This window comes from Ceratotherium simum, chromosome 24, assembly GCF_057802395.1.
Source record: "Ceratotherium simum simum isolate JZ-2026a chromosome 24, ASM5780239v1, whole genome shotgun sequence".
In the NCBI taxonomy this organism is placed as follows: domain Eukaryota; kingdom Metazoa; phylum Chordata; class Mammalia; order Perissodactyla; family Rhinocerotidae; genus Ceratotherium; species Ceratotherium simum.
Window position 1 is genome coordinate 42,326,104 of NC_141923.1, and position 12,256 is coordinate 42,338,359.

The 12,256-nt window shown below is 40.5% G+C and overlaps 1 protein-coding gene across 2 annotated transcripts in view; it reads left to right on the forward strand.

Annotated features, from left to right (window-relative positions):
* Positions 1 to 6,176, forward strand: part of RTN1 (reticulon 1) — a 231,887-nt gene extending 225,711 nt beyond the window's left edge. For both annotated transcript variants that reach the window (XM_004426207.3, XM_004426208.3), the window contains one exon: positions 5,398 to 6,176. In XM_004426207.3, the coding sequence (XP_004426264.1) occupies positions 5,398 to 5,440 (43 nt within the window). In that variant the 3' untranslated portion in view covers positions 5,441 to 6,176. The remainder of the gene's footprint in view (positions 1 to 5,397) is intronic.
* The last annotated feature ends 6,080 nt before the right edge of the window (positions 6,177 to 12,256 follow it).

The following is a 12,256-nucleotide window of genomic DNA, read 5'->3' on the forward strand; positions in this document are numbered from 1 at the left end:
ACAAAAGGACTAGACTTTGTCCACGTGAACTCCCTCTAGTAATCTTAGAATCATGTGGCTGGACCTAGGTGATGGTCAGAATTAAAGGGAAGTATTTTAGACAAAGACTTATAAGACAAAACAGATAAGAAAAACAACCACTTTTATTTTTTTTTTTTTGGTGAGGAAGATCAATGAGCCAACATCCATGCCAATCCTCCTCTTTTTTTTGCTGAGGAAGACCGCCTCTGAGCCAACATCTATTGCCAATTCTCCTCCTTTTTTTTTTCCCCCCCAAAGCCCCAGTGGATAGTTGCATGTCATAGTTGCACATCCTTCTAGTTGCTGTATGTGGGACACGGCCCCAGCATGGCTGGAGAAGCCGTGCGTGGGTGCGCGCCCGGGATCCGAACCCCGGGCCACCAGTAGCGGAGCGTGAGCACTTAACCGCAAAGCCACGAGACCGGCCCTGAAAAACAACCACTTTAAATTAAAGTTCCTCTGCTATTAGATTTGCATTTCATCAGTTACAGTTCTCTCCTGAAGGAGATAAAGATTTTGGTTTTTACTACGTGCTGTTTATATTCTTCCTCTTAAATTCATGGTGAATTTGGATCTGTATCAGATCTACAGCACATTTCAAAATGCCTGAAGTTATCAGCTTGGACCCAAATGCAACCAATACCTAATGAAAATCAACAAATTAAGGATAAATATTTATTGTTTTGTGTTAAGAAATGAGAGCATGTTATAGTATGAAACTTGGTGGTGCCCAAACCTGGGGAACCCTGTTAAAAATACTAATCTCCAGATTCTTACAACAGACCTATAGAATTAGAATTTTAGGCTTGGGGACCTGGAATCTATTTTAATGAACTCCCCAGGTGACTTTTTGGCAGTTAGAACTGTGTTCAGGAACCACAGCAAAGAACACCAGAACAGGAGCTTGAAAACTGGAAGATAGAAGTTCTAGTCCTAAGTTGTCCACTACTTAGTTTGGGAATCTAGAATAAATCACATCTATTAATTTTTTTATCTGGTTGATTGGTTGGTTGGTTTCAAAAGGAGATGTACCTGTTATGTCCTGTGTACTGCTTGTAACAGGCACAGGGCGTATAAATGTGGATGAGATGATCTGAGCCCTAGCAGAGCTCTCAGACCTATCTGTGCAGACAGAACTGTAGAGAAATAACTATCAGACAATATAAGAACTACAGTAGAGTTCTATAAATATTAAGGTCAGAGAAATAAGGAAACAACTGTTCCTACCTGGAGGGGATAATGGAAAGCCACTAAAATGAGGACCCCATCTTAGTTCAGGTTGCTATAACGAAGTACCATAGTACTTTCTTTGTACGTTTGTAAGTACGGGGTGACTTACAAACAACAGAAATTTATTTCTCACAGTTCTAGAGGCTGGAAGTCTGAGATCAGGGTGCCAGCATGGTCAGATTCTGGTGAGAGCTCTCTTTCAGTGTGCAGACTTCTCTCTGTGTCCTCACATGGTGGAAGTGGAAGGGAACTCTCTGGGGTCTCTTTTATAGGCCACTAATACCATTCATGAAGGCTGCACCCTCATGACCTAATCACCTCCCAAAGGCCCCACCTCCTAATACCGATGCATTGTGGATTAGGTTTCAACATATGAGTTTGGGGGAGCCACAAACATTCCATCTATAGCAGCCCTGAAGGATGGGTAAACATTCATCAGGTGGATGATGAGGGGAAAGACATTGCAAGAAGGAGAAATAAGCAAACACAGAAGCATGAGAATGTAGGTCATATTCGGGAAGCAATGAGTCAACCATTGTGTCTAAAGCTTAAATAAGTGGAAAGGTCAACTAGAAAGAGTCTAAGAAGAGAGGCTGAGGTCAAGTGTTGAATGCTCTAAAGAGTTATGACTCTGACCCAATGGGCAATGGGCAGCCCTTGATGGTTTTATGCAGGGAATTGATGCAATCAGACTTGTGTTTTGCACAGATTGCTCTGACAGTCTAGTGGGAGGAGAATTGGAGAGAAGAGTAGAGATGTGGTGATCAGCTAAGAGCCTGTCATAATTCAAACAGAAGTGATAAGGGTATAGTCCTGTTAAAATGGAGTGAAAGGAGATGGCACAGAACATACAATGTATGAACATATGTATACAGTGTAGTTGTTGAATTAAAATTGGAACTCAAGGCTGTGAAAAGGAATTGAGAGGAAACATATTAACCATGAGGACAAATGTGGTTTCTGTAATTGAGCTTCATTCAGATTTGGCTCTGAGTTTCTTGGTAGCTAGAACAAAAAGAGAAACTAAGTTCTACAGTTCTTGTATCAGAAAGGAGGAAACAGCAGTTCTTCAAGAGAACCTGTTTGGCCTGACACTAAATTTTGAAGAAAATTTCTTGGTGGGATCTTAACTCTAAGGCTCCTTCAACTTCTGAAATTCTGACTCCATGTTAGAATAAATTCAGCAAAAGAACTCACATCATTTTAGTAAGACAGTTAAGAACATGATCTTTGGAATCAGACCAGTTTGAGTTCATTTCTGGCATTTTTAGCTATACGAGCTCATCATAAATGTTATTTGACTCTCTGAGCCTGTTTCCTTATCTGCACATTTGGGAGTGTTAATACTTACCTCATCAGGTTTAGAGATTAAATGAGTTAAATGAGTCTGTAAAGTACTTTTACTTGGATAAAGGAAGCACTCAATATATATCGGATATCATCATCATCTTCATCCTCTTTCTGCTTAGAGATGGGTTCAAGGGGGTGTGGAGGACAATCCTAGGCTGGGTCAGGAGACCTCAGTGCCACTCCCTCCTCCATACTGAGTGGAAGGATGACCCTGTCCAGTCATTTAACCTTTCTGTGTCTCAGTTTTCCACCTCTAAAATGGGGCTAATAACACCTACTAACCCTTCTGAGAGTTTTGAAAACAAGGGAAAAGTGTGTCAAATTTCAAAAGGTAAAATAACTATTGTAGGGGAAATTAAAGCTTTAAGTGAGAACATAATAAGAAAACTGCCTCAGGTGAATACAACTCGCCATGTCTGGTGACATATATTCTATGATGACAAAATAGCCTGAGATTTTACCTGGAAGATCTCTTGGTGATCTTTGATAAATCTTGGAGAATGAAGGACATCCTGAAAACTGAAATTGGGCAGGAACTGTCCTGACTGTCAAATGAGAAGAACAGATTCTAGAAATTACCTTTTGACTAATTGAATGCCTACTTTCAAGCAAAATTCTAGAATGAATTAGTAAAATTATAGGTAAATACTCATCATAGATTGTTCTATGATCACTAAACTGAGAGACCATATGGCCTGCTTTAGCTATTCTCATTCTAGTGAGTGACTCAACAAGTCTTCCTGGTGTCCTTGAGGAGAAAATGGAGATGTGTGGTCCAGATGATAACACAGTTGGCATAGTTCTAGAAGGTTGAGATAGTAGACCCTAGAAGGTTGAGTTATTCTATCAAATATCTGTCTGGGTTGGGTATAGTAATGTGACACAGGGCCCTGCCTTGGACTTCATTACTTTCAACCCCATCACCTCAGATGACTGTGTGAAGACAAATAAAATATACTCATCTGGGTTCTAGGTGACACACAGCTCGGAGCCAAAGCAAATTCAGAAGATGGCACGCTCGAGATTCAAAACGAGTCAAGTGATCGGAGCAAACGAGAATGCTGAACTGAAATCAATAAAATGAAATTAGGGAAAGCAAAGCCCTATATTTAGATGTCTAGTTAGATGTTATTAATGGAAGTATAAAGTCTAAATCAAAAGATTTACTGAGTGCCAGGTCTGTTCATCTCATTATCTGATATTTTCTCTCAAATGTCTCATAAACATTTCAGATTCAACATGGCCAAACAGATCTTGCCATTTCACCCCAGAATCTGTTTTCCCTTTGGTCATTGCCATCTCGCTAAATGGCATTATCATTCATCTGGATGCTCAGGCTCAAACCAAAGGATCTTCCTCAATTACTCTTCCTCTTTCCCTTGCCCACACATTCAATCCATCACCATAGCAGGCAGTCCTGTCAGCTCCATCTTTGAACTAGATGCCCAGACTGTTCATTTCTCTGCGTTTCCACATCTACCACACAACTCAGGTCATTGCCATCTGGCACCTGGCCTGCTATAGGTTTCCCTCCCTCCGTGATGGCTCCCACCCCCTTTGCCCCACTTTTTTCACACAACCACATGATCTTCTTAAAACGTGAATCAGATCACTTCCCTGCCTAAAATTTGTCAGTGGCTTCCCCACACACAGAATAGAATCTAAATTCCTTACCAGCACCCACAAGTTCCAACACTATCTGGTCACTGCCTGCCCCTCAGACCTCCTCTCCCCACTCCTTAAGCACACTGGCCTCTACCCTCTTCACCTCCGAAACTTGTGCTCACTGTAGAGCCTCTGCACTCCCTGCTCCCTCTGCCTGAAACACTTCATGCCCAGATCTTAGCCTGGTGGCCCCTTCCCATCCTTTGATCTGTTTCTCAGATCAGTGATTTATAGTAGGCAGCACCCACCTGACCACTGCCCGCTCACCGCCTATCAGACCACCTTATTTTACGGCATTTATCACCATTTGAACTCTTGTTAATTCTACTTGTTTATTTCTGGCTCCTCAGCCCCTACGAGAATGAGAGCTCCGTGAGAGCAGGCACCTTCTCTCTTCTGTTGATCCCTGAGCTCCAGCACCTGGAAGGGTGCTGGGCAGAGAGGAGGGTCTCAGCCAAAATCTGCATGATGAACTCATAGAGCTGTGATTTAACAAAATGCTCCCAGTGTAAACCTACCCTAAAATAATTCTGCCATTATTCTCTGTGAGAATCACAGAATTTTAGGGGCCTTGGAGATATCTAGTCTAGACCCACATTTTAAAAATAAATGCTCTAGGACCAGGAAAGCTCATTAGCTGGCCTACGTCACACAGCTAATTAGTAGCAGAGCTGGGACTAGGACTCAGGTTTCTAATTCCACTTCTGGGTAGTTTGTGCTGAGGGTGACCTTAGGTTCTTTTACCTATAACCATCCTTGTTTATGCTCGTTGTCCTGGAGTGGTTAGTAATATCTCCCTCCTCCTCTTTCAGAAGTGTCCCAGACTGGGTCATAAATGGTCACCCTAACTATATCATAGCTTCTGTAATGCTGAAATAAATCGACATCTTTGTCTATCTAAAAAGTTGTAATTTAAGGAATATGGCCCTCTTGCGATATTCATTATCTAACTACACTTGATTCTTATTGCTGCATAGAAGTGTTTATAGACACTCGTACTTCACTATAACATCTTTTGGAATAGTAAGCTATTTAGTCACTGCTAATTAAAGCAACAACATACAATGAACTCATAAAATGATTTCATGAATAACAGTTGTGATTTACTCCCTTTTGATATTATCTTTTTAGGATTCAGGCTAAAATCCCAGGCGCTAAAAGGCACGCTGAGTAGATCGGTATCCCCTGGGGCCTGGACACGAACAGGAATGTCTGCCGTGGTCACAGCACTGTTCTTACAGGTTACTGCAAATCCATTCTTTCTCCCCCCAGTACCATAATCTTAAGACAAACTTTAAAACAGCTGTTTTTAGGCTGTTCCTGTACTCTTAGGATATTTGAGTCACTTGTGTCAAGCACTAAAGTATAGAGAAAAGTGTATTAGATGTGGTTTTTAATTTAGTGTTGCTAAAAAAACTGCATGATGGTGAGAGCCCAAGTTACCTTTTCTTCCTCGGTGTTCTTCTCCCCCTGCAATGCTTCTGTAGCTTCTAATGTTCCCTGAGGCTAGGCTTTCCTGCCCGGTGCACTGATGCAATAGTGGAAATCGCTTATATGTCTTGGGTTGCTGGTTGGATTAATCTTTAATAACAATATATAGAATTGTAGACCGATGTTTTAGTGTTTTTCCAACACACACAACGTAAAAATAAAAACAGTCGACCGTACTTATGCTAATCAGTTTTGTATAACTTAAAATAATTAAATAAACAAATAAACCCAAAACAAACACGCAGTACTTTTGTTGTGTGGGTCTGACGGGCTGATTTACATGTATGGTAACTAAAAAGTACCAGCATGTTAACTTTATTACAATTTGTATTACTTTCTCTGTAGTTCCTAATGGACTTAATTATGGACTCTGGATATTTGCACTTATGTACTTGATACTGAATGCATAAATAAATGTTACTAAGTGTAGAAACTTCTCCCTCTCTTCTCGTGGTCTTACCAGAAAATGCAAAAGTTCTAAGAGATGATATCTCCTCAGGACTTGCTGGGAAGGCTGAGACCAAGCTTCACTTTACCCCTGTCCCCAGGGACACGTGGTCCAACCCCAACCCAGTATCTGGCTGCTTTGGGTTATTAATAGAATCACTGAAGAGCAGTAAAACTGGAAAACACTTTTCATGTACTCTGTGGAGTTGATGCAGATATTTTAAATAGTTTTAAAAAAATTTGGAAGTGATATAAATCCATCCATAAACTTCCTATAATAATATGTAACACAACACTGGCATAAAACAATTATAATTGCTATAAACTCACTCTTTTGGTAGTTACTTATTGAGCACCTACTGTGTGCCAAACACTGAGAATAGGGCTGTAAATGAGAGGGATGACAGTTCCTGTCTTCACCAAGCTAAGTCTTCTAACGATTGCTTGCCACTTTTTGCAAGAGTCCAATTGCATGTTATTTCACTGTGAAAGTCAAAAGTCAAAGATGATGCAGTAGAAGTGGATGAAAGTGGTAGCAGTGGGAGAAATAAAAGTGGGAGAAGAAAGGAATAGTTACTTACAAAAAGCTGCCTTTGACTAGTTTTGTACTTGGGTTCAGTAAGCACTTAGGGACTTACCCTTCTGTGCAAAGTGGTGTGATGACCACACGGGCAACTGGACACCGGGCCAGCAGCCCAGATGGGGGGAGATGGGAGGTGGCTTTGTGAAAATGCTAACTAAATAAAAGGCAGCATGAAATAAGATCTGCGTTACAAAACTAGAGTAACAGAAAAGGATTCTCAGGGGAGGTGAATTTTGGGGCTGGGTCCTGATCTGGCTTTTTCCAGACAGAGAAGGTTCATCCCAGTATGAAGAAAAAACATGCACTAAGGTGCTAAGACATGGATGTGCATGGCATATGCAGAGAATGGTGAGTAATAAGGTGAATTGGGTTGTAAGGTGCTTGGGGTGGGAATGTAGCGCCAGGTAAGGCTGAAGTGGTGGGTCGAGCCCACACTAGGAAGAAATTTGAATGCTAAGGAGTTTGGGCTTTATTCTTGAGATCTCGGAGAGTCTCATAAACACACTGCAGGTGTGTGATGCTGAGATTAGAAGAATATAGGAGACAATTGTAACAAAACTAACAGCAAACAGGTGTCAAAAGACTAGGCCTCTACTAAAGCGGCTACAGCGAGAACAGAAAGGAGATAGTCCTCTGTCCCTGATCTTTTATATTAGCCAACATGCCCAGCGCCCACTGTGCACAGAGGAGCAGCTAAGAGAGATGACATGGAGGAAGATGGGATTGGAGTTGGCAATTGACTAGATGTGGGGTTTCAAGACCAAGGCCAACCCTGAGAGTTAGCACCTCCTTAAATTTTGCACCCCAGGCAGCTCTCGGGCCTCACCATAGCCCCAGCTCTGTCTAAGGCTAGCTGATCAGGAGAATGCAATACCAGTTTTCAGGACAGAAAGCCCAGAAGAGCTGGTATGGGGAAGGAAGGCAATAAGCTTAGTTTGGTGCCTGCTATTTTTTTATGGTAACTAGATACAGAAGAGTGTTTCCTTTTCATGTATGTTTTTCAGTCTCCAACCTTTGAGATAAAGTTTCTCCTAAATGGCTTTATTGTGTAGAATTAACTTTCCTCAATATCTGCATTTGCAGCATTTTCCTCCTTCCTATGGGCCCAGAATCCCTTTCATAAGCAGCTGCTCATTAGAAGGATTGAATGAGGAATTCCATTTGGTGGCAGTGGTGAAGAAAGTTTCCTGAGGAAACTCCAGCCTTACAAAATGCTAGGTATGAATTTTAACAAATGGAACATGGGGCATATAATATCCTACTTCTACAGGAAGCATCAGTCAAGATAATGTTCGAGATGATGGAATAATGTGAGGACCCGACAACCAGGTAAGAAAAGGACCAAGAACAGAGCCCCCAGGGACCCAGAGTGAGTGAGGTTGTTCTGAAAGCTGTTAAAAAAAAGAAGATTCTTACAGCCTGTGGCTGAGTTAAGCATGCAGGGGGTGGGGTGAATAGATGAAGAAGCTGCTGTATGTTTTATGGATCATTTCAGGAATAAAGGAAGGAGGACAGTTCATATACCCTCTGCTCTTTCCCCACCTATATTAGCTTCCTAGGGCTGCCTTAACAAAGTCCCAAAAACTAGATGACTTAAAACAACAGTAATTTATTCTCTCATAGTTGTGGAGGCTAGAAGTCTGAAATCAAGGTGTCGGCAGGGCCAGGCTGTCTCTGGTAGCTCTAGGGGAGAATCCTTCCTTGCCTCTTCTAGCTTCTGGTGGTTGCCAGCAGTGCGTGGACTTCCTTGGCTGCATCCCGAGGTGCATCCCTCCAGTCACATGGCCATTTTCTCCCTGTGTGTCTTCACATTGTCTTCCCTCTGTGTCCAGATTTTACCTTTTTATAAAGACACTAGTCATGTTGGATTCGGGCCCACCCTAATGACTTCACTTAAACTTGATTGCCTCTGTAAAGACACTGTTTCCTAATAAGGTCACATTCTGAGATACTAGGGTTTGGAACCTGAATATATCTTTTGGGGGGGACACAGTTCAACCCATAACACCATCCCAGGCCTCACACCAGTCCTGACTCCACTGTGAAGACTTTTCCTCCCGTACAGAGCCACAACCTGTTTCTCCACTTGTCTCCCACTATAAGGAATTACTGCTGAGAAGCAGTGGGACAGCTCCTCCCTTAACCAAATGAACTTGTGAGTCACTGAATGCTGGGCCTTGCTTCACTGCTGTGGGGTTCCAGCAATCACCAAGTTGTCTTTGGATTGGGCAGCTCTGAGCACTTGGACTTTAGCACTCTTCTGAGTGTAGAGAAGCAGGTGGGGACATAGAGGAGCCACCACTGGTGTTGTGGTGTTAGCCAATGTGGTAGTGGTTTCTGGGGAATAAACAAGCTCTGCTGATCAGACAAAAGGGACATTTGCTTCAGACTCCAATCTGCTTCTCTAGTGCTTTATATTGGCACCATACTCAAGCTTCTTAATATGATTTTTTTCTTTTTAATTTTTTTTTAGTTCAGTACATTCAATATTACAGAATTAGTTTGGCTGTCCACATTTTCTTTGATGGGTAAATTGAAATGAATTCTTTTGTATCCTGGGTCACAGTTGCCTTTTAAAAGAATTCTGCTGGAATTAGCTCTCTCTGATTGCTTCCTAATATGGTAAAGGAAGTTTTTAAAGTAGAAGTGAAAGGACACTAAACAGCAACACAAGAGTATAGAGTAGTAAACTCATTGGTAAAGCAGACTTTAAGTCAAAAACTGTCTCTGGAGACAAAGAAGGTCGTTACATAATGATAAGTGGGTCAATTCAACAGAAAGATATAGCAATTGTAAACATAAATGCACCCAACATTACAGCACCTAAGTATATAAAATAAACATTGGCATATCTGAAAGAAGAAATTGACAATACAATAACAATAGGCAATACAGCAATACAATAATAGTAGGAGAATTCAATACCTTACATTCAATAATGGATAGAACATCTAAGCAAAAAGATCAATAAAGAAACAATGGACTTGAACAACACTATAGACCAAGTGGACCTAAAGACATATAAAGAATTTTTTACCCAACAGCAGAAGAATACACATTTTTCTCAAGTGCACATAGAACATTCTCCCCAATAGATCACATGTTGGGTCACAAAACAAGTCTTAACAAATTTAGGAAGATAGAAATTATACCATGTATCTTTTCTGTCCACAATGGAATGAAACTGGAAATGAATAAAAGCAAGAAAATGGGAAAATACAAAAATCCGTGGAAACTAAATAATACATTCTTGAACAACCACTGGGTCAAAGGGGAAATCAAAAGGGAATTTAAAAACTACCTTGAGACAAATGAAAACAAAAACACAAACTACTAAAACTTATGGAATGCAGCAAAAGCAGAACTAAGGGAAGTTTACAGTGATAAATGCCTACATTAAAAAAGAAGAAAGAGGGGCTGGCCCCGTGGCATAGTGGTTAAGTCCGTCGTGCTCCACCTTGGCGGCCAGGTTCGCAGGTTCAGATCCCAGGCGTAGACCTAAACCACTCGTCAAGCCATGCTGTGGCAGCAACCCACATACAAAATAGAGGAAGGCTGGCACAGATGTTAGCTCAGGGCTAATCTTCCAAAAGCAAAAAAAGAGGAAGATTGGCAACAGATGTTAGCTCAGAGCAATCTTCCTCACCAAAAAAAAAAAAAAAAAGATGAAAGATCTCAAATAAACAACTTAACTTTATACCTCAATGAACTAGAAAAGAAAAGAAGAACAAACTAAACTTGAAGTTAGCAGAAGGAAGGAAATGGTAAAGATCAGGGCAGAAATAAATCAAACAGATAATATAAAACCAGTAAAAAAAATCAACAAACCTGACTTGGTTTTTTGAAAAAATAAACAAAATTGACAAACCGTTAGCTAGACTAAGAAAAAAGACAGAAGACTCAAATAAAATCAGAAATGAAAGAGGAGACATTACAATAGATGCTTCAGAAATAAAAAGGATCATAGGGGACTATTATGAATAATTACATGCAAACAAATTGGACAGCCTAGAAGAAATGGATAAATTCCTAGAAACATACAACCTACCAAGACTAAATCAGGGGCCGGCCCTGTGGCGTAGTGGTTAAGTGTGCATGCTCTGCTGCTGGAGGCCTGGGTTCAGATCCTGGGCGTGCACCGATCCACCACTTGTCAAGCCATGCTGTGGCAGCGTCCCATATAAAGTGGAGGAAGATGGGCATGGATGTTAGCCCAGGCCTCAGCAAAAAAAGAGGAGGATTGGCATGGATGTTAGCTCAGGGCTGATCTTCCTCACAAAAAAAAAAAAAAAAGACTACATTAAGAAGAAATAGAAAGCATGAACAGACCAATAACAAATAAGGAGATTGAGGAAGTAATCAAAAACATCCCAACAAAGAAAAGCCCAGGACCAGATTGCTTCACAGCTGAATTCTACCAAACATTCAAACAAGAATGAATACCAATCCTTCTTAAACTCTTTCAAAAAATAGAAGTAGAGGGAACACTTCCAAACTGATTTTATGAGGCCAGGATTACCCTGATACCACAGCCAGACAGAGACACCACAAGAGAACAAAACTATAGGCCAATATTTCTGATGAATATAAATGCAAAAATCCTCAATAAAATACTAGCAAACTGAATTCAACAACATCACCAAAAGGATTATATACCATGACCAAGTGGGATTTATCCCTGGGATGCAAGTTTGGTTTAACATACACAAATCAATCAATGTGAGACACCATATTAACAGAATGAAAGATAAAGTCACATGATCCTCTCAGATGCAGAAAAAGCATTTGACAAAGATCAACATCCATTCATGATAAAAACTCTCAACAAAACGCGGTATGAAAGGAAATTTCCTCAACATAATAAAGGCCATTTATGAAAAGCCCACAGCTAACACCATAGTCAATGGGGGAACAACTGAAAGCTTTTCCTCTAAAATCTTATACAAGACAAGGATGCCTACTCTCACCAGTTCTATTCAACGTAATACTGGAAGTACTAGCAGGAGCAATCAGACAAGAAAAAGAATTGTAAAGCATCCAAATCAGAAAGGAAGAAGTAAAATTATCTCTGTTTGCAGATGACATGATCCTATTTTTAGAAAACCCTAAAGACTCCACACACACACACACACACACACACACACACACACAAACCTGTTAGAAATAATAAACCAATACAGTAAAGTTGCAGGATACAAAATCAACATACACAAATCAGTTGCATTTCTTTACACCAACACTGATTGATCCAAAAAGGAAATCAAGAAAACAATCCCATTTACAATAGCATCAAAAGGAATAAAATACCTAGGAACAAATTTAACCAAGAGAGTAAAAGATCTGTACACTGAAAACTACAAGACGTTGATGAAAGAAATTGAAGAAGACAAATAAATGGAAAGATATTTGGTGTTCATGGATTGGAAGAATTAATGTTGTTAAAATGTCCATACTACCCAAAGTGATATA